We start from the raw sequence: 26161 nt of genomic DNA on the forward strand, positions 1-26161 counted from the left end.
TCCTTCGTCAGCGTCTCCTCGGCGCCCACGCTCTACGGAAACGCGGCTTCCTTCGCCAGCCGCGTGCGCGATCATTTCTAAGAGCTCGATCGCATACCCCCTAGCCCCCCCGCGGCAGCACGGCGTCGAGCAGGGGCGTCGAGAGGATGTTGTCCGGGTCGTAGACATCGCGGAGCGCCGCGAACTTGGCCGTGTCGAACTTGGCCGCGAGCCGCGCGACGGCCGTCGCCGCGGCGTCCGCGTCCGCGGGCTCCTCGATCTTCGCCCAGTGCTCCACGGCGCCGTAGGCCGGCCAGAGCGACCGCTCGCAGTGCTTCTTGTAGCCGTCGAAGGCCGCCGTGATCGCCGCGCGCTGGGTCGGCTCGTCCGTCGGCAGGTACATGATCACGCCGACCCAGGAGAAGATCGCGTCGTCCGGGAGCGGTGCCTTCGAGCTCGCGGGCGACAGCAGGCTCCGCGAGCCGGACGTCCAGCGCTGCTCGATGGGCGCCGGCGCGGGGATCTCCTCGCGCTCGATGAGGTCGAGGAGGTCGAGCATGTAGCGCACGTCCGCGCCCGAGGGTTGCGACAGCGACCCCGCGGGGAAGCAGCACTCGTTGACCCACTGCTGGCCGCCGCACTCGAAGTTGAGCTTCCGCGACGAGTCGGCGACGTCCGTGCCCTGGCTGCGCCGCCAGAACTCGGCCTCGGCCTTGTTGACGGCTCTGACGTGGCCGACGTCGAGCGGCGCGATCGCGAGGAGCGCGTCCCGGAGCTCCGCGAAGTGCATGGACGCCGCGCCGGGAACGCCCGGCCGCGTCGCCTCGAGCAGCGCGCGCAGCGGCGCGAGCTTCTGGTCGTCGGTGTAGGGGCTCGGCCCGCCCTGGCCCTCGCCCAAGACGCCGTCGAACGTCGGGTTGTTGGACACGACGACGACCGCGTCCTCGAAGGGGATCCACATGAAGCGCACGTGGCGGTTGTCGCGCAGCAGGTCCGCGTGCTTCGCCGCGACCTCGTTTCGCGTCATGACCTGGACGCGCTCGCGCAGCAGGTGCTTGGGCACGCAGCGGAGCTTGGCCTCGACGGCGACGCCGAGCGCGCCGAGGCCGACGAGGAAGGACTCGAGGAGCCCGTCGCCGCGCGCGAGCGTCACCGTGCCGCCGCCGGGCGTCACGACCGTCAGCTCGAGCACGTGCTCGTCGACGGGCGGCAGCGACGCGCCCGTGCCGTGCGCGCCGACGCCGACGAAGCCGCCGATCTGCTGCGACGCGATGGACGCCAAATTCTCGAGCGTGAGGCCGTGGGGCGCGAGCGCGTCGAGCACCTGGTCGACCTTGGCGCCGCAGCGCACGGTCACCGTCCGCGCCTCGGCGTCGACGGCGACGACGTCGTCGAGGAGGCCCAGGTTCACCATCGCGCCGCCGTCGCTGAGCCTGTGTGGAAATCAACCCGTCGAATGGACGCGTCCAGCAAAACTTCAAACCTCTCTAGCTCGGTCAAATCGAAGTCGATTCGGCTGATTTTTGGACGAATCGATCGCTCTCGTCGAGTTCTCGAAGCAGAGCCGAAGAGTTTGCATCGAAACGGTCGCATACGCGCACATTGAAGTCGGGTTGAAGATTTGGTTTCCACACAGCGCTGAGCGCGAGGCCGTTCGGCGACAGCGCGGAGCCGCAGGGCCGGAGCCGCGCCTTCCGCGCCGCGTGCGCCGCGACGAGCGCCTCGACGTCGGCGACGGACTCGGGCGTGTAGACCGCCGTCGGCCGCGCGGAGTGCGTGGCGCTCCAGTTGACGACCTCCAGCACGTCGTCGTCGTCGTCGTCGCCGCCGTCGGCGAGCGCGCAGGACGCGCTGGCGCCGAGCGCGGCGGCGGCGCTGGCCCAGGGCACGCGCGCCTTGAGGCGGCGGGCGGCGCGGGCGAGCATGGCCACCGACGACGACGACGCTGGTGAAGACGACGACGCTGGTGGGACTGCGATGACTCCCTGCCGAGCGTCAACAATTCTTCAACTACTTTGTTGAAGATGGCGCTGGAGACCACATCTATCCGGCGCGGGCAGCTTTGCGCCCGGGCATTGGGCGCAACGACGAGAACGCCGGACCGCGACGCCACGCTCGCGGCCGTGCTGAAAGCTGCCGACGCTCCAGGTCGCCAGCGTCGGCGTCGCGCCCATGGGCGGCGGCGGTTCCAAGGTCGGGACGGAGCTGGATGACGACGACGACCTGCCCAAGGAGACGGAGGCGGACAAGCAGGACCCGGACAACAAGTGCCTCGTCGTCGAGCCGGACTTCGGCGGGCCCTGCAAGAAGCGGCGCTGCACGGACTGCCTCTGCCTGCTGCTCCTGGGCACGTGCTGGTTCGTCATGACCTACATCGGTCTGGCGTGCATCCCCGGCGCCGGCATCGATAACGCCGTGTGCGACGAGGAGACCAAGGGCAACCCCTACCGCCTCATCAACGGCATGGACTACAAGGGCCAGATCTGCGGCATCAACACGGACGTCAAGTCCAAGCCGAAGCTCTACTACCTCCAGTCCGGCCAGGGCGTCTGCGTCAAAAAGTGCCCGAAGAGCACGGACGTCGAGTCGTTCATCTGCACCTACAACGCGCAGGACGACCTCGACGCCATCACCGACGACGTCGCCTACGTCGCCGAGGGCTACGACCAGGTCGGCAAGGACAAGTGCTCCCCGGTCTACGCGACGACGGACGTCATCAACTACTGCCTCTCGACGGACGCGATCGACCTCGGCGCGGAGCTCGCGGCGTCCGCGCTCGTCGACGACGGGACGACGAACACGACGCTGGGCTACAACGACTCGCCCAAGGAGTGGTACGAGAAGGCCTACGGCGACCTCTTCACGGCCAAGGACTACATCTTCGGCTTCGGCATCGGCGGCGCGATCCTCGTCGGCTTCGTCTACACCTTCTTCCTGCGCATCCCCGGCGTGCTCTCGCTCATCATCTGGGGCCTCCTCTTCGCCATCGCCTTCTTCCTCGCGCTCGGCGGCCTCCTCTGCTACAACACGTCGAAGCGGTGGGCGGACGACGAGGAGCGCACGAAGACGCAGGCCGACGGCATGCTCTACATGGCCTACGCCCTCGGCGCGCTCTGCGCCCTCTGGCTCGCCCTGCTGTGCTGCATCCGCAAGCGCATCATGCTCGCCATCGGCATCGTCAAGGAGGCCGCGCGGTCCATCGCGGCCATGCCGATCATCGTCGTCTTCCCGATCGTGCAGATCGCCGCGCTCGTCATCTTCGTCCTGCCCTGGTTCATCTACTGCCTCTACCTCGCGTCCGCCGGGAAGATGAAGGTGCGCGACGGCGGCGCGGCGGGCGACTACCGCGAGTTCGTCTACACGAAGAACCAGTACTACGCGGGCTGGTACATGCTCTTCACCTACTACTGGACGTCCGAGTTCATCGTCGCCATCGGCCAGCTCGTCGTCGCCATGGCCGTGTCGACCTGGTACTTCACGCGGGACAAGTCGTCCATCGGGAACGCGACGGTGGTCTCGTCGATGCGGCGGTCCTTCCGCTACCACGCGGGCACGGCCGCGTTCGGCAGCCTCATCATCGCGATCATCAAGACCATCCGGGCCATCGTCGCCTACATCCAGAAGAAGGCGAAGAAGACGAAGACGTGCAAGGTCCTCGTGCAGGTCGTGCTCTGCGTCATCCAGTGCTGCCTCTGGTGCGTCGAGAAGTGCATGAAGTTCATCAACAAGAACGCGTACATCCAGACGGCCATCTTCGGCCACTCCTTCTGCAAGGCCGCGCGCTGCGCCTTCTTCCTCATCCTGCGGAACATCGTGCGCATCGCCGCGCTCGGGCTCGTGTCCGGCTTCGTGCTCCTCCTGGGCAAGGTCATCATCACGACGGGCGCGACGATCCTCTGCTACATCGCGCTCGACGCGTCGGGCTTCGCCGACGACGAGCTCAACTACCTCTGGCTGCCTCTGGTGTTCACGGCGTTCATCGCGTTCTACGTCGCCCAGATGTTCAACGAGGTCTGGGGCATGGCCATGTCGACGATCCTCCAGTGCTTCGTCGCCGACGAGGAGATCTACAAGAAGGACTCCGACGCCATGTTCGCCGGCGACTCGCTGAAGAGCTGCGTGTCGTCGTCGAACAAGGGCAAGTACAAGGACAAGGGCAAGGTCGCGCCGGGGACCGCGGCCCAGGAATCGTCCGGCGACGCCATCATCTGACGAGGCGCGGGACGCGGGGCGCGCGGTTCGGTAACCACTTCAAGGTGGCCAACTTGCAGCGCGCCGAGGATTAGGCGATGCAGTCGATGCAAACCGCTTCAGCACTTCTTCAAGGTGGCCAACTTGCAGCGCGCTCCGGATTAGGCGATGCAATCGATGCCTAGCAGTCTATAGAGCTCTGCGTCCTCTAGCCTCCACGCGATGCCTCCCGCCAAGCGTGCGCGCCTCGGCAGCGCGGAGCACGTCGACGCGCGCGAGGCGCAGCGGCGGCGCGTCGCCGAGCTGCTGGCGTCGTCGCGCGTCGACTACGAGGGCCCCGCGGCGCGGGCCGCCGAGGCCTGCGCCCGGGACGTGCGCGCGGCGCTGCTCGCCATGGGCGACGGCGCGCCCGCCGCTTCGCCGGAGACGCCCGCGCTCTGCGCGCCGCGGCCGGCGGCGGCCGCCGCGGCGCCCGCGGGCCCGCCCGCGGACGTCAAAGTCGTCGGGAGTTGGCTCGCGCGGACGACGTCGCGGCGGGCGCGGCCATGGACCTCGTCGCGTTCCTGCCCGCGGGCGCCCTCGCCGCCAACGGCAAGGACGCGCTCAACGGCCGCTACTTCGTCGCGCGCGCCGCGTACCTCGCCGCCGTCCGCGAAGCGCTCGTTTCCGCGGGCTTCGCCGTCGCCGCGGCCGCCGGCGGCGACGCGCGCCGGCCCGGCCTCGTCGTCCGCCGCGACGCGTCGCAGCGGATCCCCGTGCGCGTCCTCCTGGGCTGCCGGCCGCCGGCGGCGCTCGAAAGACGCCTCGGCCCTACCTTCAACAACGTCCGCGACGCCGACGGCGGCTCCGGCGACCCGACCCCGGGCTACAACGGCGCCCTGCTGGGCGACGCGACGCGCGAGCGGCACCTGGCCCTGCTCCACGGCGCCTGCGTGGCGCACCCGTCGCTGGGGGACTGCTGCGTCCTCGCGAAGCGGTGGCTCGCCGCGCGCGGGCAACTCGGCCGCGGCGACGGCGGCGTCGACGGCTTCCTCGCGTCCATGGTCGCGCTCCACTGCCTGCGCGTCCACGGCGACGCGCCGTCGGCGACGGGGCCCGAGGAGCGGGCCCTCGAGCTCTTCCGCCGCGTGCTGCGCTTCCTCGCGGCCGCCGCGTGGGCGTCGGGCGTCGTCGCGCTCTCCGGCGAGGCGCCCGACGACGGCTGGGCGGCGTCGACCGCGCCCGTGCGCTTCGTCGACGGCGCGTCGAACCTCGCGCGCCGCGTGAGCGGCGCGGCGGCGGCCGAGGTCGCCGCGGACGCGGCCGCGTGCCTGATCGCGCTCCGGAGGGACGCGGCGCCGGGCGCGCTCGACGCGGCGCTGACGCGGCCGGCCTACGCCGTGTGCCGCTACGACGCCTTCGTGCGCGTGCCCCTGGAGCCCCTCGACGACGTCGGCGGGTCGGCCTACGACCGCGCGCTCGCCGTCGCCGGCGCCGCGGAGCCGGACGCCGTCGGCGAGGCGCCCGGCGACGTCGTCGGCCGCCGCGCGGAGGCGACCTGCGCCGAGGCGCTGCGGGGCCGGGGCCTCGCGTGCCGCCGCGGCGTCGCGGCGGGCGACCACGCCGTCGTCGGCGTCGCGCTCGACCCGTCGGCCGACGCGACGCGCGCGGCGCTCCGCGGCCCGGCGCCCGGCGACGAGCAAGCGCGCGCGTTCCGAAACTTCTGGGGCGACGGCCGCTGCGAGCTGCGGCGCTTCAAGGACGGCGCCGTCGTCGAGGCCGTGGTCTGGGCGAAAAAGGCCGGCGAGGCGGACGACTGGCGCGAGGCGCTGCCGGAAAGGAGCGCGCGCGCGGCGCTCGGCCGCCACGAGCCCCGGCGCTGCGGCGCGGACGCGCGCGCGGGCCGCGGCGACCGCGCGGCGCTCGCGGCGGCGACTTATGAGACCTTCGGCTGCCGCCGCGCGCTGCCGCCGGCCGCGGCGATCGCGGCCGACGCGCACCGCGTGTTCGAGGCGCTCGGCGCGCGGCTCCGCGGCGCCGCGGGCCCGCTCCGCGTCGACGCGCTCTCCGCCGCGGCGCCGCTGCTGCGCCACACGGCGCCCTTCGCCGCCGGGCCGCACCCGGCGCTCTTCGGCGCGGACTCGGCGGACGCGGCCGCCGCGGGCGTCGCGGACGCTCTAGACGCCGTCGCGCGCTTCGAGCCCTGCGACGCCTGGGCGAAGCTCGGCGTCGCCGAGACGCGGGCGGCGACGCTGGGCCTGCTGGCGCGCTGCGCGGAGACGCTCGAGGACGGCGGCGCCGCCGTCGGCGTCGTCGCGGCCGCGCGGCCGCACCTCCGCGTCTTCTCCGGCGGCTTCGGCTTCCGGATCTTCGCGGCGACGCCGTCCCGAAAAGCGCCGGACACGGGCCTGGCCCACGTGCACCACGGCCTCGTCCGCGCGCTCGCGGCGAAGCACCGCGCCTTCGGGGATGCGGTGCGGCTGGTCGCGCGGTGGGCGGCCGCGCAGCACTTGAGCGGCCACGCGTCGCACGAATTCCTGGAGGTGCTCGCGGCCGCGGTCTTCGCGCCCGGCGCGTCCAACGCCTTCGCGGACCGCGTGCCCGCGTCGGCGAACGCGGGCTTCGCGGCGTGCCTCCGCGCGCTCGCGCACCACGACTTCGGCGCGGCGCCAATTTACGTCGACCTCCGCGCGGCGGCGGCCGAGGACGCGGAAAAAGCGCGGCCCGCGGCGGCCCGCGCGGCGGCGGCGGACCGGACGCTGCGCGTCGTCGCGGACTACTTCGACGAGGGAGGGGCGGCGCCGACGCTCGCGGCGCCCGCGGCCGCGCCGGACGACGCGGCGTCGCCCGTCGAGGCCGCGGCGCTCCATTTGTTATCGGACGCCGCGAAAACGACGCTGCAACGCATGGAGGCGGCCGTCGCCGCCGGCGACGCGGGTTTTGCTGATGCGACCTGGGGCCGGTCCGGCGGGGCGCTCGCGCGGCGCGCGGCGCACGCGACGATCCGCGTCCGGCCGGACGTCGTCGCCCGCGGCGCGGCCCGCGTCGACGACCGCGCCGCGGGCGAGGCCGCGCGGGCCCGGGGCCCGAAAGCGTTCCGCCTCAGGCCCGCGGGCAAGACCTTCGCGAACCTCGCGCCGAAGAAAGCCCGCGGCGCCGCGGGCGGCGGGGGGGACGCGCCGAACGTCTTCGTCGGAGCGGAGCCGGTAGCCGCCTACGTCGGCGAGCTCCGGGCGACCTTCGGCGACGTCGCCCTCTTCTTCTTCGACGCCCACGAGCCCCGCGAGATCTCCGTCGTCTTCCGGCCCTCCTTCGTGGAGTCGGGGACGACGACGCGCGCCGCGGTGCTGACCGCCGCGGCGAAGCTGGGGTTGGGGCTCGTCGCCGACGTCGCCGCGCGGTGCTAAGACTTCGTCGCTACTTTAGTTTCACGACGATGACGGAGACGTTGTCCCGCGTGCCCCGGTCGACGATGGCCGCGTTCGTGGCGCGCTCCGCGGCCCGCTGGGGGTCGCCGTGGTCCGCGAGCTCGCCGCGGACGAAGGCGACGGCCTCGGCGTCGGAGAAGACGTCGAAGAGGCCGTCGCAGGCGAGCAGCAGGAACTCGTCGACCGCGGCGGCGGCGGCGGCGCCGCGGCGGCCCCCGGCGGCGGCGGCGGCGCGCCGCCGGCGACGATCGCCGGCACGGACTTCTTGAGCGCCGCGGCGCCGAAGGCGCGCGACACGGCGAGCTCGCCCATGACCCGCCGGTGGATGACGAAGCCCCCGGCCGCGCGGATGCGCGCGGCCTCGTCGTCGCGCGCGGGCGTGTGGTCCCGGCTCAGCGCCACGGCGCGCCCGCCGCGGCAGAGCAGCGCGCGGGAGTCGCCGACGTTCGCGCAGACGACCACGTCGCCGAGGACCAAAACGGCGACGCACGTCGACCCCGCGCGCGCGTTCGCCGACGTCCGCAGAAACGCGTCGTCGGCGTCGAGGAACGCGCGCCGGAGCGCCGCCGCGAGCTGCGCCTGTCGGTCGCCGGCGGGCAGGCCCGCGAGCGCGGCGCCGACGCGGCCCGCGAGCTCGTCCCTCAGGAACGCGGCCGCCTCGTCGCCGCCGTGGCCGTCGAAGACGCCGTAGAACGTCTGCGGCGCCAGGTCCTCAAGTCCCGGCACGGCCAGATCCTGGACGACGCGCGTCCGGTCCTCCATGGCCCGCCGCGCGCCCCGCTCCTCGCAGACGCCGTAGTCGAAGCGGTTCACGGACAGGCCCGTCCGCGCGACCAGAATCCGGTCGCCTAGAGCCAAATCACAAGGCCCCGCGTAGGGGCCCACGAGGCGCATGTAGGTGCCGTTCGTCGAGCCCAGATCCCGCAAATAGAAACCGCCTTCGTAAAAATCGACGGCGGAGTGGCGCCGCGACAGCTCGCGGTCTCCGACGGCGACGGAGTTCTCCGCGGACCGCCCCAGGGTCGCGCCGCCGCGGCCGATCCTCAACGTCTCGCCCGCGCGCGGGCCTTCGTCGCAGCGGAGCGCGAGGACGTCGCCCGTCGTTGTCGCATCCACGACAAAGAGCGAGTTGCCCGCGCAGAAGGCCGCGCCGACGCCGAGCGGCCACGCGCGCGTCCCCGGCTCCGCGCCGACGCGGACGGCCACGGGCGGCACGCCCCCCCCGCGCCGCTCGCCGACGCGCGCGCTGAAGACGCCCGTGGCCGCGTCGCGGTCGATGACGCAGTGCGCGTGGTCCCGCATCGTGCCGTCGCTCGGCACGGAGATCGCGTTCGCCGCCGCGCGCCCGACGGCCGCGCGGCCGGCGACCGCGAAGCCCTCGCGCGCCGCGTCGCTGCCCAGCGTCGTGAACTTGAGCACGACGGACTCGAGGGACCGTGTAAATTCCTTGCGCGCGAGGGGCGACGGCGCCGGGGCCGGCGGCGGCGCCGCGGGCGGCGGCGGCGGCGGCGTCGCCGCCTCCCAGGACTGGCGCACGAGCGCCGGCGGGCAGCGCGCGTTCTGCACGGCGCGCATGGGTGCGGCGCGGACGCGGCGTCGACGTCCACCGACGCGCGGCCCGCCCGCGCGGCCGCCGCAGCCCCAGACGAAAGGCCACCAGCGGGCTGCGGCATGATATAATTCTTCAAGTTCTTAAATGAATTCTTCAAGAAAAGATACTTAGTAATAAACACTATAATAACTCGCCTTTAAATAGCACCCGGGCGCGCGCCGCGCCCCTGCTACGTGCTCTTGCAGTCCTTCCCGATGCCGAGGCCGTAGAAGTCGTCGGCGACGAAGACGTCCTTCTCGAACTCGTAGCCGTTGGGCTTGTGCGCGCCCGTCGCGGCCTGGAGCTTCTTGCACAGCTCCGCCTCGACGAGGTCCTCGGCCTTGTCCTCGACGGTGAGGTCGAGGTGGGCGCTGTGGAGCGCCTCCTTGACGGCGCCCTTGTGCGTGCCCATCTTCGCCTTCTTCATCACGGACGCGCCCGGCGGCATGTACCTGCGCGGGTGATCTCTCGTCGCCGTTCGTTCCCGCGCGTCGAACGCCCGCGTTCGACTCGTGGCACGCGTCGAAGTCGCGTCGCGGTACACCGCCCGGCGGCGCGCTGCACGAAGATGAACTTCGGGCGCTTGCAGACGACGGAGCCGCGGTTGTCGACGCCGAGGCACTTGAAGCCGCCCCACATGACCGCCGCGTCCTCGAGGTTGCTCTTGAAGTCCGCGAGGCCGCCCGTGCCGACGCACTTCATCTCCAGCGCCTTGCCGTTCGCGGCGTAGGTCGCGAGGAGGAAGGTCTCGGGCGCTTCGTCGTCGAGGACCTTGTTCCAGGCCGTCGCGATGTCCGGCGGCACGTCCAGCGTCTTCTTGCCGCCGCCGCCGCCGGCGAAGTGCGTCACCTTCGGGCCGGCGCCGGGCGCGTTCAGCCCGAAGCCGCCGCCGGCGCCGCTGCCGCTCGACATGGTGTTGGCCACGAGGCCCAGCTTCTTCGACTTGCCCTCGGCCTCGGCCTGGGACTTGAGCGCCTTGTCCATCATCTCCGACATGGCGCGCTGGACGACCGATACGACGCGGCCGGCGCTGGACGACGGAGGCCGGAGGACGACGCGGCCAGGCGCTGCCAACAAGAGGCTGTGGCTGGCTGTGGCTATTTGCGGCTCGTGAAATTGTCAAGGGCAACCCTCCTTCCTTGCAGCTCAACGTTTGCGGTGTCGCAGCCCGGGCCCCGGCATGGGTCGCGTATAGCAGACGCGCCTCGGTTGTCGACATGGCCATGACCCGCGCCGAAGCGTCGTTTCTCGAGCAAACGCAGGCATGGCACGCCGGCGGCGCGGGCCGCGACCTCGATGCTGCGGTTCTTCTGTTTAGCGGTGCTACTGGCACGCTTCTCCACGTGTTGGACAACGAGGAAAGCAGCAGTGTGGGTGTGCACATCGAGGTCGATGACGACGATGACGGATGTACGCGACTGGCCTTTGCAGCGTCGCGAGGTTGGTGCTCGAGCATCAAATGGCTGCTCGAAAATGGCGCCGACATTGACGCTGTTATTCTAGGAATTGGTTTGACGCCACTCCACACTGCCGTCGGCCTGAACCAACGCGACGCCGCCGTCCTCTTGCTCGATGCGGGCGCGCGAGTCGACGCCCGGAGGATGAATGGGTACACTGCTCTCATGTGCTGCTCTCTCGACGGCATCGACGTCTATGAAAACCTGGAAATGTGCAAGCTGCTCCTGAGTCGCGGCGCGTCGCTCGAGCCGCGCGCTAACAGCGGCGAAGACGCCGAGGCCATCGCGCGACGCCTCGGCCACATTACCATGGTCGACCTCCTCGCCGCCGTCCGCGCGGCGGGCGGCTGGGCCGGCTACGTCGACGCGCCCCGCAAGGAGCTCCTCGCCCTCCGCCGGCAGCTCCCGTCCCTCCGGGAGCGCGGCCGCGCGGCGCCGTCGAGCAGCGTCCGCGTCCACGAGCGCCTCTTCGTCGCCCTCACCGATGACGACGTCTTCGTGCACGCCGTCGCCTTCTGGCGCGGCCCCCGCGACCTGTGAGAGAACTAAGAGGCACCTACGCGAGCGACAGGGGGAAGCGGACCGCGAAGGGCGCGCCCGGCCGCGTGCCCGGGGGCACGACCGCGGTGATGGGGTTGTTCGTCACCGGGTGGAGGAAGACGAGCGTGTCGCCCGGCGCCGCGTTCGGCGGGCACACCAGCTTCACGGACGTCGCGGACTGGGTCTGGTCGCGGTTCGCGACGACCTTGTCGACGACGCCGTCGCCCGTCGTGTCGATGCCCAACACGTCGGGCACGCCGTCGCCGGAGAGGTCGATGACGACGGACCCGCGCGGGTGCACGTGCATCTCGGGGATGCGGCGGACGTCGTCGACGACGCCGTCGCCGTCGAGGTCGCGGCCGACGACGTTCGGCACGCCGTTGCCCGTGAGGTCCACGGAGAAGACGCCGTGGGGCACGGTCGTCAGGTGGCGGCCGCTCAGCGTGACGCTGTCCGCGAGGCCGTCGCCCGTCGTGTCGCGCGCGACGACGTTCGGCGCGCGGTCGCCCGTGAGGTCGTAGGCCTTCTCGGACTGCCCGTTGAGGGGCACGCCGCCGGGCACGGGCTCTACCGCGTCGATGGCGCCGTCGCCCGTGCTGTCGACGCCGACGATGGTGCTCAGGTCGACGTCGAGCGCGGAGCCGGGCGCGACGTCTCCCGGCCGCGTCACGCGGACGCGGCGCCCGCCGTGCTCGAAGAAGAAGTGGCCCCCGATGGGCACGTTCGGGGGCACGAGGACCCGCACGGTGTTCGGGTTCCGGCGCCTCTCCGGCCGCGGGAAGCGGATCGTCACCTCGGCGCCCGCGGGCGCGTCCGCGGGCCGGCGCACCGCGACGCGGCTCCCCTCGAAGGGCGCGTAGAAGACGCCCCCGGGGGCGACGCCCGGCGGCACGCGTACTCTAAGCTCGACCGTGCCGCTCTCCGCGGCCACGTAGGCGTCGACGAACGCCTCCATCGTCGCCAGACCCGACGCCTTCCACGCCGCGTAGAACTTCAGGAACTCCGCCTGCGAGATGCCGCCGTCGTGGTCGAGGTCGAACTTCACTAAAAACCGTTCCGACGTCGCCGGCGTCAGGTCCTTGCCGCCGAGGAACGTCGCCTCGAAGAGCGTGAGGAACTCGCGCCGCGCGATGTTGCCGTCCGACGAGAGCGTGTGCGGCTGCGCGGCGCCCCGGAGCTTGGCGAACGCCGCGCAGCCGTCGTCCTCGGCCTGCTGGCCGCAGACGGACACGAGCAGCGCCCGGATCTCGTCCTGGCCCGCGCGGAGCATGTCCTGGTTCTCCTTGAGCATGTCCTGGCGCCGGTGCACGTCGAGCGCGACGTTCTTCGTGATGCGCACGTCCGCGGCGACGGCCGCGAGCTCCTGCTTCGCCTCGTCGGCGCTCAGCCCGGACAGCGCCGCGATCTGGGCGGACTCGCCGCCTAACACGGCGCGCTCGAGGCGGCCGACCTGCTCGAAGTTCGTCTGTTGGAACTGGAGCTGCGCGGCCGACAGCGTCACCGCGATGTCCTGGACGCAGGAACTGAGATCCGTGTCGAGCTGGCGCACCGTGCGCTCGTCCCAGAAGCCCCGGGCGACGCGGCTGATGAAGCCGCGCTTGCCGTACTCGACGCAGAACTTGTGCGCGCTTCTCACCAAATCCGCGAGCCGCAGCACCTCCGCCTCGAGGGACCGCGTCTTCACGCCCGTGCGCTCCGCCGTCGGCAGCAGCTCGTCGAGCATGAGGGCGATCTCGTGGATGCGCCGCCCCATGGACTGGACCGCGACCTTGTTGACCTGCGCGTCGCGCACGGCGCCGCAGAGGTCGCCCAGCGCCTCCCCCAAGATCCCGACGCACGGCAGCGCCGACGCGAAGCGCCCCAAACCCCGCACGACCGTCAGGGTCAGCTCGGCGTCGAAGACGGCCGTGGCGGCGGCGGCCCCGGCGCCCGCGGCCGCACCGCACGCCGCCGCGGACGGGCCGCCGGCCGCCGGCGCCTTCGCCGCGGCCGCGCCGCCCGCGGGGTCCGCTAGCAGGCGCGTGACGTTGTGCGTGAGGACGATGAGGTGCGCCTTGGAGACGCCGATGCCGGCAAAGAGCTGCTCGAGGTCCTCCGGTGATAGCGCGGCGATGAGCGACCCGTCGATGCCGTTGTCGATGATGGCCCGCTCGTACTGCGCGAAGGCCGGGCCGACGGCGGCGACGCGCGCGGCGACCTCCTTCGACGACAGCTTCGCCGCGGCCTCGAGCTGCGGCGCCTGGGTCGACGCGCCGCCGCCCATCTTTCTAGCGCGCACACACCGCGGGCTGCCCGTCGAGGTGACAGCATTACATGCAACTTGAACTGCGCCATCTATGTTGAAGTAGCAGTGGGCTCGAGGCCGGCTTCGCGATCGGATCCGCCATGCTGCCCAAGACGCGCCTGGGCGTCGCCGCCGCGGTCTGGGCCGGCGCGGGCGTCGCCACGCTCGTCGCCCGCTTCGTCAAGCGGCGGCGCAACGAGGAGCGCGAGCGGCGGACCGCGGCGGCGGGCGGCCTCATCCCCGCGGCGCGCACGGTCGTCGACGCGCTCGCGGCGCGCGCGAGCTACACGGCCGACGCGCCCGCGCTCGTCGGCGCCGACGGCGCGAGCTACACGTGGGAGGCGTACCACGCGAACGCGGTCGCCTTCGGCAAGGCGCTGACGGCGCTCGGCGGCCGCGGCGGCGTCGCCGTGCACGCGTTCAACGAGCCGCGCTGGTTCTTCGCCGCCGTCGGCGCGCTCGCGGCGGGCTGGACGATCTCGGGCGTCTACCTGACGAACACGTACGAGCAGTCCAAGCACATCCTCAAGACGTCGCGCGTGCGCGTCCTCGTCGTCGAGACGCGCGCGCAGCTCGAGTCGACCTACGCGTCCGTGCTCGACGACTTCCCGGAGCTGGTCGTCGTCGTCCTCGAGGGCGGCGCCGTCGACGGCGACCGCGTCTTCCACTACGACGCCTTCGTCGCGACCGGCGCGGCTTTGGACGACCGCGCGCTGCCGCGCATGCTCCCGTCGACGGACGTCGCGTCGCTCGTCTACACGTCGGGCACGACGGGCAACCCCAAGGCCGTGGAGCTCACGCACGAGAGCGCGCGGACCGTCTGCGAGATGATGCACGCGCGCATCCCGCTCAACGAGTCGACGGTCCTCGTGTCCTACCTGCCCCTGAGCCACATCGCGGCGCTGGGCATCGACGTCTACAGCGCCATCTTCTGCGGCGCGACCGTCCACTTCGCCGACGCGGACGCGCTCCGCGGGTCGCTGAAGACGACGCTCCTCGCCGCGCGGCCGACGCTCTTCTTCGGCGTGCCGCGCGTCTGGGAGAAGATGGCCGCGGCCATGCAGGCGACGGCGGCGAAAACGTATGCAACATCCAAGGCGAAGCAGGTCATCGGGACCGCGGCCAAGGCCGTCGGCGCGGCCTGGTGGGACCCGGCGACGCCCGAGGTCGCGCGCGGCGCGCTGGCCCTGCCCATGGGCCTCTTCAAGGTCCTCGCCTTCAAGAAGATCCGCAAGGCCTGCGGCCTCGACCGCTGCGAGCTGCTCTACACGGGCGCGGCGCCCCTCTCCGCGGCGACGGCCGACTACCTCAAGTCCGTCGACATGCCGCTGTTGGAGGTCTTCGGCATGAGCGAGTCCTGCGGCGCCATCGCCGTGTCCGGCCCCCTCGACGGCGCGCGGCCCGCGGGCTCCTGCGGCCGGCCGCTGCCCAACGGCCACTGCGAGATCGCGCCCGACGGCGAGGTGCTCTGGCGCGGCGGCAACGTCATGCGGGGCTACGCGGGCCGCGCCGAGGCGACGGCCGCGGCGCTCGACGACGGCTACCTCCGCACGGGCGACCTCGGCGAGCTCGTCGGCGGCTTCCTCCGCATCACGGGCCGCAAGAAGGACCTCATCATCACCGCGGGCGGCGAGAACGTCGCGCCGGCGCCCGTCGAGGAGCGCTTCTGCGACGCACTCGGCGGCCACGCGGTCCTCGTCGGCGACCGCCGCAAGTTCCTGTCGCTGCTACTCGCGCCGCCCGAGGGCGGCGCCGCGCCGGCGCCCGACGCCGTCAAGGCCGCGCTCGACGCCTACAACGCCGCGGCCATGTCGCGCGCGCAGCGGGTCCAGAAGGTCTCCGTGCTCCCGGCGCCCTTCTCCGTCGAGACGGAGGAGCTCACGCCGACGATGAAGCTCAAGCGCGCCTTCGTCATCGCCAAGTACCAGTCCCAGGTCGACGACATGTACCGCGACGGGCCCACGATCGCCTACGGCGCCGCGGTCGGCGAGAGCAACTGATCCCCCCCGGGCCGCGAGCGGCGCCAAGGCCGCCTCGCTCGCCCCTCGCCTGTGCTGTTAAGGAGCTGAATTCGACCAGGTATCTCGCCGCGGCCGCACCTCCGTGAATAGGGCGATGTCCCCTCGACGGGTGGCGCATGCTGCGCCAGCCCAGGTGAGCCGACTTCCGAGCCGAACTTTTGAGCCGACGGTAGTTCAACAATCGCAGCAGGTTGAAGCGTGAAGAAGCGAGCGCTCGATAATTTTTTTCATCGTCACGATGGAGCCCATCCTGACGGCCCATTCGATGCGATCGCGGCGACGATGAGGAGACACACGGTCGCGCTGCTGCTGCTGCGGCTGCGGCCGTGGGCGGCCTTCACGCTCGTGCCCTACCGCGCCTGGAAGCACCCCTGGCGCCTCGCGAAGCTCGCCGGCGACGACCCGCAGCTCGCCGGGCTCGCGCCGGACTCGCGCTTCAACCAGTCGTCGAAGGTCGCCTGGCTGCCCGCCGCGGCCGACGACACGGCCGAGGCCGTCGCGCTGCGCACCAACTTCTACGGCCGCGGCGGCACGCTGGAATTCGTGCACGTGCACAAGTGCGGCGGCCTCACGTTCAGCCACGTCGCGCCCCGCTTCGTCTGCCCGTTGGCGGACGGCCCGGCGCCCTGCGGCGGCTGCGTGAGCCCCTGGGGCTACAGGAACCACCCGAAGACGCTCGGCGCGTGGGCGGGGGAGACGTGCGGCGCGCCGTGCTGCGTCATGCGGCAGCGGCCGAGCCTGCCCGCGCTGCTCGACGCGTGGCCCTTCGACGCGCGGCCGCGCTTCGTGAGCGCCTACGAGGAGTTCGACGCCTTCGCGCTGCCCTGGGTCGTCGGCGCGACGTTCAAGGCCGTCATGGTCCGCGATCCCTACGCGCGTTTCTTGTCGGACGTGCAGTTCGAGTGCCGGATGGGCCGCGCGGCCGACGTCCCGACGGCGGCGGCGTCCCTCGCGCGCAACGACACGCTCGCGCGGCGGCGCGCGGCGCGGAACCGCATCGCCGCGGACGTCGTGCACCGGAGCGCGCTCGGCGACTCGGGCGACGACGGCGCGCGGCTCGCCGGGGAGCGGTGGGCCGCGGCGGAGGCGGGGCTGCGGGCCTTCGCCTTCGTCGGCGTCGTGGAGCACTTCGAGCGGTCCATGTGCCTCCTGGCGCGGACGGCGAGCCGCGAGGGCGCCGCGGTCTGCGCCGCGTGCTGCGTTTCGGCGGAGGGGCCGCGGCGCCTCGGCGACGAACCGCGGCGCCTTGGCGACGCGCTGCCGCGGCGCCTCGGCGACGCGCTGCCGCGCATCAACGCCGCGGCGGACCACGAGGACCACGAGCGGTGCCGGGGCGAGCGCAGCGACGCCGACGAGGCCGCCTACGTCGCCGCGCACGCCGCGGATTACCAGGTCCACGCCGGAGCAGGAAAAGAGTGATTCCACGTCGCTTCAGGTTCCGCGCGCGATTGGTCCAGAGAAAGGATCCGCACTTCGAGAGCGCTCCGAGAGATGATCGCTCGCGAGTGGAAAATGACCGAGATAGGATCCTCCAAAGTTGGAAATTTCGCATCCTTTTCCTGCCCAGGTCCACGCCGTCGCGGTCCGGCTCTTCGAGGCGCGCTGGGACCTCGCGGAGGCCGAGGGCTGGGGCGCGGCGAACGCGTCGTCCTGCGGCTGCGACTTCGTCGCGCGGGCGGAGGCGCCCCCGCCGGCGGAGAAGCCCCCGCCGGCGGAGAAGCCGCGCGGCCGGCCGCTCGCGCAGCGGCGGCCGCCGCCGGCGCCGCCGGCGACGACGACTACGCAAGCGACGCTGCGGACGATCACGAAGCCCCGGGCGACGCCCGCGCCGACGGCGCAGCCCGCGCCGCCGCCCGCGGGCGCCCCCGCCGGCGCCGCCCCCGTCGTCGTTGCGGCCGCGGCGGCCTTCGGCGTCGCGTTCGCGGCGACGAGCGCGTGGCTCCGGCCGCGGCGCTGACCCTAGAACACTTACCCGAGGTAGACGGACCGGGTCTCGCGCGCGTTCTGGCGGCAGACGGGGCACGCGTCGACGCCGCCGGCGCAGTTCGCGCAGAGGCACAGGTGGCCGCAGTCGAAGATGGCGACGGTGCGCGGCGCGACTTCGCAGACGGAGCACTTGAGCTCGTCCTCGCTGATGCCCTCGAGGTGCGCCACGTCGAGGCACCGCTCGAGGCGCGTCGAGAACGCGAGGGCCCTCGCGTCCGCGCCGTACGCGCCCGCGGGCCCCCGCAAGGCCGCCGCGAGGTCCCCCAGTTTGAGGATCGCGCTGTCGCGCACCTTGCGCTCGCTCTCCTCGGCCTTCTCCAGCGCCGCGTCGCGGGCCCGCTCCGTGTGTCCGGTCGTGTCGTCGAGCGTCGTCCGCCACCTGGGCAGCAAAAGAGAGATTCAACTTCGCTTCGTGAGTGTTCCGCGCGCGCGCGTTCCGGAAAAAGCATCCACGCTTCGAGACCGTTCCGAGAGATGATCGCTCGTCCAAAAGTCAGCCGAAACGAGTGGAAATCGGCCGAGATATGAGCCTTTGAAGTTGGGAATTTCGCTCTCTTTTGCTGCCCTGTCCGCCACGCGGCGATCTTGTACAATCCCTTCCGATGCTGCACGAGCTCGGCGTTCTTCTCGGCGGCGACGCGCGCGGACGCCGCGTGGGCCGCCTTCTCCTCGCGCCAGGCGTCGTACTTGGCGGCCGCGCGCGCCTGCGCCTCCGCGGCGGCGCCGCGGCCCGCGTCCAACGCGTCCAACGTCGACTTCAGCTCGTCGTGCCGCTCCAGGAACGCGCGCTCCCGGGCCTCGAAGTGGCGCACCCGGGCGAGGAGCTTGCCGACCTTGCGCTCGAGCTTGGCGACGGAGGCCGGGGAGGCGGGCGGCTTGCCGAGGCGCACGGGGCGGTCCATTCCGTCGTCGAAGAGCTCGTGGAGCGAGTCCCGGCTGACGGTGCGCTGGGACATGGGCGGGCGGCCCTCGTCCTCCTGCGACTGGCAGAAATACATCAGCAAGTCACTCCCGGAGAAGATCTGTTCGAGAGCGGCCTCATGCCGTGGCTAGCCAAGCCCATGTTGTGGTGCCAGCAACGTGCCGTGCTCCTTGCCGCGATCGGATCTCGGTGATGTCAGCTCCAGCAAGCATGGCCCGGTCGCCGCTCCTCTGCCTGGCCCTCGCGGCCGTGGCCGCGGGCTTCGCGGGCCCCGGCGCGTCGTATGCGACGCGCACGTCGCTGCGGTCGACGCTCAATCCCATGGAGGAGCTGGCCCAGCAGGCCAAGGTCGCCGCCTACTCCGTGTCCGCCGCGGCCATCGCGACCAAAATCTCCATGAAGATCGCGGAGAAGGAGGACCAGCTCCCCGAGGGCACGGTGCCCATCGTCCAGGAGTTCATGCGCACCTACCTCGAGGTCGTCGCGCAGCAGGGCCGGGACCCCATGGACAAGGTGCCCGTGTTGAAGCAGTACCTCGGCCTCGTCGAGGACCAGCTCGAGGACCCCTTCGTCTTCGCGCCGTACCACACGGCCTGGACGGCGGCGAACGGCGCCGCCGTGGACCACCTGGAGATGGACACGGCGTTCATGGAGCCCATGCTCGACCGGAGCGACAGCGTGCTCGTCGGCGAGGCGAATTTGGAGAAGATCGAGGCGCAGCTCGCCGCGGGCGACAACGTCGTGCTGCTGAGCAACCACCAGACGGAGGCGGACCCGTCGTGCTGGTCCTTTATTCTCGAAGGCAAGCACGAGGCTTTAGCGCGGTCCATGATTTTAGTGGCCGGCGATCGCGTGACCACGGACGTCGTCGCGGTGCCGTTCTCCAAGGCGCGGAACCTCCTCTGCATCTTCTCGAAGCGCCACATCGAGAACCCGCCGGAGCAGAAGGCGACGAAGATGCGCCACAACGCCAAGACCATGTCGGCCATGCTGAAGCTGCTCAAGGGCGGCGGCCAGTGCATCTGGGTCGCGCCGAGCGGCGGCCGCGACCGGCCGGACCCGGAGACGGGCAAGTACGCGGTCGCGCCCTTCGACGACAAGTCCGTGGAGATGTTCCGTTTGATGGGCTCCAAGGCGGGCACGACGACGCACTACTACCCCGTGGCCATGATGACGCACCGGTTGTTTCCTCCGCCGAAGAAGCTGACCGCGGGCGCGCTCGGCGAGCCCCGCGTGGCCATGCGCGGCTCCGTCAACGTGAAGATCGGCGACGAGATCGACTTCGACGAGGTCACGCGCCAGGGCTGCCTCGTCGACGGCTTCCCGGAGGGCTGCGTCGACGACCGCGAGGCCGCCGCCGCCGCCGCCGCGGAGTACGCCCACCTCCAGGTCAAGGCCGGCTACGAGGACCTCGTCGCGGCCGCCCTCGCGCGCGACTCGCCCTACTACGACAACTAAGGGGTTGCTACGTACGCTCGGGAAGGCGCGGGTCGCGACGTCGGCGGCTTGTGTGTTGCGAGGCTTGATGGTGCCGCGGCCAGCGCGGCTGAGGCCGCCTCCGAGTCGGTCTTAGGGAACTGGCGGCCGAATTCGAGTGTTCGGGTGCCCGGGCGACGCAAGCTTTGGGCCTCCGCGCTCGCACCGCTGCAGCTGCGCGCCGCAAAGGTCGACGCTGGAAACAGTGAAGCGATCAAAACTCAGATTCTGATAGCCTGGATTTAAAAGTCAACATTTTTGTTGAACTTCAGCACTTTTGTTGAAGTTAAATCTTGCGATTTCTTGACCCGAACCAGCGACCGCGCGCAAAAAGTCTTCGCAAACGTGCAATCAACGCGTGAGTATCATCAACCTTGCTTTGATACGACCATAACCCAATTTTGGCCGTGATTTCAGCCCGCGGACCTCCGCGACACCGCGCCCGCGCGCGCGGTCGACGCACAGCCTCTATGGAGGACTAATGACTCTGGCTCCGCCGGCCGGAATTCGATGATTGATCTTTATTAATTAATTTCCTACGGGCCGGCCTAGATGTACGTTGATCGCTTCACTGGCTGGAAACCTGCAACGGACCGCGGCGGCGTGCGAGGTAGCAGTAGCAGACGATCGTGTGCGCAAGTCTGTGGACCGCACACACTCCGACTGCAAACGATGAAGGTCGCCGTCGCCATCGCGTGCGCTGCGGGCGCTGCTGCCTTCGTGTCTCCGACGCGTTCCGCACTTAAAGCGCCGGCCCGCGTGGCCGCGCCGGCCCGCGTGGCGCCGACGGCCCTCGCGCTGCCCTCTTTGCGCCGCGGCGCGCCCAAGACGGTCCTCCGCGCCGAGGCGTCCGCGGCGACGGAGAAGAAGGGCTTCCCCGTCGACGTGCGTAGGCCGAACCCGCCCCCGCGCGCCGCCGCCGCGCGCGACCGCTCCCCCCGCCGCCGCGCGCGGCCGCTCCCGCGAAACCCCGCGCGCGCGAAACCCGAGTCCCCGGCGCAGATCCCGCTGCTGTCGTACTTCTTCTTCTGGTACCTGGGCAACTACTACTACAACATCGCCAACAAGCAGGCGCTCAACGCCGCCGGCGGCGCCCTGGGCTACCCCATGACGATCTCGACGCTCCAGCTCGGGCGGGACGAGGGTGATTCAAGATCGCTTCAACACGAGTGTTCCGCTCGCGATCGTTCCAGAAAAAGCATCCACGCGTCGAGAGCGCTCCGAGAGATGATCGCTCGCCCAAAAATTAGCCGAAACGAGCGGAAAACGGCCGAGATCGGAGCCTTTGACGTCGGGCATGTCGCACCCTTGTCCCGCCCAGGCTCCAGCTCGGCATCGGCGCCATCTACGCGATGTTCCTCTGGATCGCGCCCGACGCGCGGTCCTTCCCGAAGATCAAGCCCGCCGACATCGTCAAGCTGCTGCCCGTGGCCTTCTGCGCCGCCGGCGCCCACGCGGGCTCCGTCTTCGCGCTGTCCGCGGGCGCGGTGTCGTTCGGCCAGATCGTCAAGGCCGCCGAGCCCGCGTTCGCCGCGGTCATCGGCGTGTCCCTCTACGGCAAGCAGATCAGCAAGGCCAAGTGGCTCTGCCTCATCCCCGTCATCGGCGGCGTCGTCCTCGCGTCGCTCAAGGAGCTCGACTTCGCCGTGTCGGCGCCAGGGCAGGAAAAAAGAGCGAAATTCCCAACTTCAAAGGCTCTCCTATCTCGGCCGTTTTCCGCTCGTTTCGGCTGATTTTTGGACGATCGATCATCTCTCGGAACGATCTCGAAGCGTGGATGCTTTTCCGGAACGCGCGCGCGCGGAACACTCACGTTGAAGCGACGTTGAATCATTCTTTTCCTGCCCAGGTCGGCGCTCGTCGCCGCGTCGATCGCGAACGTCTTCGCGGCGTTCAAGGGCAACGAGAACGCCAAGTGCATGGAGACGCCGGGCCTCAAGGACCGCCTCGGCTCCGTGGGCAACCAGTTCGCGTTGACGACGATCCTCTCCTTCCTCATGTCCATCCCCCTCGTCATGGTGACCGGGGAGTCGTTCGCGGGCTTCTCGGAGCTCTGGAAGACGAACCCCGTCGTCCGCCTCAACGTCATCGCGTCGGGCCTCTTCTTCTACGGCTACAACGAGCTCGCGACCATGACCATCAAGAAGACGTCCGCCGTCACGCAGTCCGTCGCGAACACGGCCAAGCGCGTCATCGTCATCGTCGGCGTCGCCATCGTCATGGGCGAGAGCCTCAACCCGCTCAAGCTCGCGGGCTGCGCCATCGGCATCGGCGGCGTCTTCCTCTACTCCGTCATCGACCAGCTCGTCGGCAAGAAGAAGTAGGGCGGCGGGTCACGGCGCCGCCAGGTCTCGGGGGGCCGCCGCCGGGCCGCCCCCCGGCCACCAATTCGCCGGCGCGCGCGCGCGTTTCCGCGCGGCGCCGCGCGCCCACACACGCCGAGTTTATCGTTGACGCATCTAGTGGACGCATGTCTGGCGCGGGCGACGGCGACGCGTCGGTTCAACCCTCACGCTTGAAAGCCTCTTGAAGGCTTCGTGCGCTGCGCCGAGCACACATGAGCGAAACGTAGCATGCAATGAATCGTCGATCAACGTTCCTAAGGGGGAATTCTAAGCTTCTGTGAGCCATCGAATTTATATACGTTTAATTCCGTTAAATCTGGGGCTGTTGTAAGCCATTCGATCACCCAGCTCGTTGACAAATGCTTCTAACTAGTTGACGACGGCAACGTGTTACGTTGCACTGCTAATGAAATCGCGAGCTGATCGGCTTCTCGCGGCGTCGGCGCGTCGGCCTCGCCGCGTCTCGCATCGTCGCAGCGGCGCGCCGCCCGCCTGCGCCGCGCCTCCCGCGCCATGTCGGGCTACTACGACGGCTACGACGGCATCCCGGACTACGGCGGGCCGCGCCACGAGGGCCGCGACCACCGCGTCGTCGACACGAAGGACGTCGTCGCCAACGACTGGGTGGGCCACGCCTACGACCCGGCCGGCGGCCTGACGTACGCGAACCCGGCGGGCCCGAGCCTGCCGGAGTCGCGGAAGCGGCCGCGGCCGCCGCCGCCGCCGCCGCCGCCGCCGGAGGAGGACGACATCCCCGGCTACGTGCCCTCGCCGTCCGTCGCCGCTTTGATGGGCGTCGACGTGCCCCTCGTCGGGTCGCGCGACATGACCGTCGGCGAGGGCCGCGACTGCTCCAAGGACTGGCGGTGCCCGCAGTGCGCGAACGTCAACTACTCCGGCCGCAAGTGGTGCAACCGGTGCCGCGAGCCGCTGCCGCGGGACCCGGAGTTCGTCGGCGCCACGGGCAAGGTCTCCGCGAACCCCTGGGCGAACCGCGACACGTCCAAGGACTGGCGCTGCCCCGGCTGCTCGAACCTCAACTACGCGGGCCGCCGCGCGTGCAACCGGTGCCAGATGCCGCAGCCCGAGGACCTCAAAGACGGCGGCAACGTGCAGACCGTGCCCATCAACCCGGCCATCGCGCCGACGATCAAGCTCGGCGCGGCGGCGCCGCCGCCCGCGGACCAGACGCGGAACCCGCAGTGGGACGGCCGCGGCGGCGGCTTGGGCCCGCTCCTGCCGCCGCCGCGCAAACCGGGCGTCAACGCCGGCGCCGACCGGCCGGACCCGGGCCCGCGCCGCGACGGCGCCCAGGACTGGCGCTGCCCGACGTGCAACAACGTCAACTACAGCGGCCGGCTCACGTGCAACAAGTGCAAGTACCCGATCCCGCGCGACGGCTACGCGGCGGCGCACGGCGGGTCCCTCGAGGGCTACGAAAGATTGCGCGTGCCCGCGGACGAGGGCCGCGCGCCGCGGACCGCGCGCCGCGATTCCGCCTTCGACTGGAAGTGCGGGACCTGCGCGAACACGAACTACAGCGGCCGCCTCGCGTGCAACAAGTGCCTCAAGCCCGTGCCGCCGCCGGGCTACGTCGAACTCGTGCCCCCGACGGCGCGGGGCTTCCCGGGCGGCGACACGGGCCACGGGCTGCACGACCACGGCTACCACGACGAGGGCGCGCGGCCCTTCGGGGGCCCGCCGCCGCCGCCGGGGCCGGCCTACGGGTTGCCCGTGGCCCAGCACGCCCTCCGCCACGCGGTGGCGGACCCGCACGAGCTCGACCGGCGCTACGCGGCCGCGCCGACGTGGAACGACGTCCTCGAGCTGTGGTCCGGCCGCGGCGCGCCGACGGCGGCGAATTTGGCCAACGCGCTGAGCCGTTTGGGCAAGGTCGGCGGCGACGACCGGTCCGCGGCGCACGCCGCGCGCCACGACCGGCGCTTCGCGGCGCTGCTGCGGGAGCTCCGGAGCCGCATCTGCGACGACCCGGAGTACCTCGGCCCGCGGCAACTGGGCAACGTCGCGCACGCCTTGGCGCGCCTCGGCGCGGGCAAGGGCCACATGGACGGCGAGCGGGCCTTCCAGTCCCTGGGCCGCGCGGCGGCGCCGCGCGCCGCGGCCTTCGACGCGCGGGAGCTCGCGAACACGGCCTGGGCCTTCGCGACGGCCGGCGTCGACGCGCCGGAGCTGATGCGCGCGTTCGCGGCGCGCGCGGCGGACAAGGTGGTGGACTACGACGTCCGCGAGCTGGCGAACCTCGTCTGGGCTCTGGCGAAATTGGGCAAGGGGCCGGCGTCGTCGCCCGAGGCCGCGCGGCTCTTCGAGGCCGCGGCGTCTTCCGCGGCGGACCGCGCGGCGCAGCTGTCGTCGCAGCAGGTCGCGAAGCTGCTCTGGTCCTACGCGGCCGTCGGGCTGCGGCACGAGTTGCTCTTCCACGCGCTGTGCGGCCGCGCGCGCGCGGACCTGGCGTCCTACGGCCCGCTCTCGGTCGCAACGTCCGCGTGGGCGCTCGCCAAGGCGGGCCACCGCGACGACGCGTTGATGGCGGCGCTCGCGGGCGTCGTCGCCGCCAAGGCGTCCGACTTCGGGCCGGGCGCGATCGTCGACGCGGCCGACGCGCTCGACGCCGTCGGAGGGCACGCGGCGGCGCTCGACGCCGCGCTCGCCGCGGCCGCGCGGCGCGCGGCGGCGCTCGCGACGCCCGCGCTCCTCCGGCTGCTCGACGTCCTCGCGCGCGGCGCGGGCGCCGAGTCGATCCCGGCGTTCCAGAGCGCCGTCGGCAGCCGCGCGGACGCCCTCGAACCGGGCGAGGTCGTCGCGTTCGCGCAGGGCTTCGCGAAGCTCCCGGGAGACCCCGGCCGCGTCTTCGAGGCGCTGGCGAGCCGCGCGGCCCAGCGGCGCACGTTCCTCGACTCGCAGCAGAAGCTCGCGCTCGAGGCCGCGCTGCTCGAGAAGGGCAAGGCCGCGCTGCTGCCCGCGGGCTTCTTCCGCGACGCGCTGCGGAGCGACGCCGCGTTCCAGCGGTCCGCGGACGAGCCCGCCTTCCTCGAGGAGCCCGACGAGCCCGCGCCGCCGCCGCCGCCGCCGCCGCCGAAGCCGCCCAAGGTCGACGCGCCGCTCCTGCCGCCGTCGCTCACGTCGAAGCTCGCCGCGGACTTCGACGTGGGCATCCCGGGGTTCCGGAAGTAAAAAAGCGTTACACCGTCGCGTCGCGCCAGTACGCGAGGATGTGGGCGAAGGCGACGTCGGGGAGGCGCCGGTTCCGGAGGAGCGTGTCGTAGAGGCCCGCGGACGACCGCGTCGCGCGGCCCCGGTCGACGAGCGACGGCAGCTCGCGCCGGAGGGCGAGGAGCTCCGCCGGGGCGGCGGCCCACGCGCTCCATCCGCCCGCCTTGCCCACCTCCCAGAGGAACCGCTTCGTGATTCCGCCGTGAAGAGCGCGATATATGGCGTCGTTGCCGTGTACGTCGCGCGCGACCAATGAGGCCCCACGGCTCAGGAGCAGCTTGCACATGGCGTAGTTCCCGCACTGGGCGCCGAGCATGAGCGCCGTGCTATCTGTGTGATCGGGATCATCGACTCCGGCGCCCGCGTCGAGCAGGATGTTCACCGCCTCGCGTTGGTTATACATAGCCGCGATGTGGATCGGCATGTCCCATTGTTCCACATCACCGCGCCTAGCGGAGACGCTGGCGCCCGCCGCCAGTAGCCATCGCATGGCGTCACACCAGCCGCGGTCCGCTGCGTGATATAGGGGGGGTGCTCCAAGCTGTGGACTTATATCAGGATCGTAGTACACATCCGTCGCGGTTACCGTCAGGCTGCAGGGTAAGTCGAGGTCGAAGTCAATGGAGTCATTATAATCGCCCCAGATCTGTGCGAGGAAAGAACGCTGCGCGTCGAATGGAGCCTCCTCTGCGTCAAGCGGGGCATCCAGTGCATCGAGATGCTCCATGCCG

General features: G+C 71.4%; 6 protein-coding genes across 6 annotated transcripts; 4 read left to right on the forward strand and 2 right to left on the reverse strand.

The window, feature by feature from the left end:
• Positions 1-61: 61 nt before the first annotated feature.
• AURANDRAFT_70295 (hypothetical protein) lies at positions 62-10387 on the reverse strand (the record flags this gene model as incomplete). Its single annotated transcript, XM_009041519.1, has 5 exons — positions 62-1412; positions 1612-1775; positions 2305-2348; positions 2662-2675; positions 10320-10387. 5 exons carry the CDS (start codon positions 10385-10387, stop codon positions 101-103), a joined length of 1602 nt encoding a protein of 533 aa, XP_009039767.1.
• Positions 10388-11181: 794 nt separating this feature from the next.
• AURANDRAFT_66274 (expressed protein) lies at positions 11182-12456 on the reverse strand (the record flags this gene model as incomplete). Its single annotated transcript, XM_009041518.1, has 1 exon — positions 11182-12456. The coding sequence occupies one exon, from the start codon at positions 12454-12456 to the stop codon at positions 11182-11184; it is 1275 nt and encodes a 424-aa protein (XP_009039766.1).
• A 1094-nt stretch (positions 12457-13550) lies between these two features.
• Positions 13551-17427, forward strand: AURANDRAFT_66275 (hypothetical protein; the record flags this gene model as incomplete). Its single annotated transcript, XM_009041422.1, has 3 exons — positions 13551-15394; positions 15758-16862; positions 17038-17427. The coding sequence occupies 3 exons, from the start codon at positions 13551-13553 to the stop codon at positions 17425-17427; spliced, it is 3339 nt and encodes a 1112-aa protein (XP_009039670.1).
• Positions 17428-18933: 1506 nt separating this feature from the next.
• Positions 18934-19671, forward strand: AURANDRAFT_3183 (hypothetical protein; the record flags this gene model as incomplete). Its single annotated transcript, XM_009041397.1, has 1 exon — positions 18934-19671. A coding segment is annotated over one exon (738 nt), but the record flags the coding sequence as incomplete, so codon positions are not given.
• Positions 19672-20513: 842 nt separating this feature from the next.
• AURANDRAFT_72197 (hypothetical protein) lies at positions 20514-22178 on the forward strand (the record flags this gene model as incomplete). Its single annotated transcript, XM_009041423.1, has 4 exons — positions 20514-20739; positions 20857-21023; positions 21176-21502; positions 21704-22178. 4 exons carry the CDS (start codon positions 20527-20529, stop codon positions 22176-22178), a joined length of 1182 nt encoding a protein of 393 aa, XP_009039671.1.
• Positions 22179-22712: 534 nt separating this feature from the next.
• On the forward strand, positions 22713-25391 carry AURANDRAFT_66278 (hypothetical protein; the record flags this gene model as incomplete). Its single annotated transcript, XM_009041424.1, has 1 exon — positions 22713-25391. The coding sequence occupies one exon, from the start codon at positions 22713-22715 to the stop codon at positions 25389-25391; it is 2679 nt and encodes an 892-aa protein (XP_009039672.1).
• Between the last annotated feature and the right edge of the window lie 770 nt (positions 25392-26161).

Source organism: Aureococcus anophagefferens, assembly GCF_000186865.1.
Source record: "Aureococcus anophagefferens unplaced genomic scaffold AURANscaffold_21, whole genome shotgun sequence".
Lineage (NCBI taxonomy): Eukaryota > Pelagophyceae > Pelagomonadales > Pelagomonadaceae > Aureococcus > Aureococcus anophagefferens.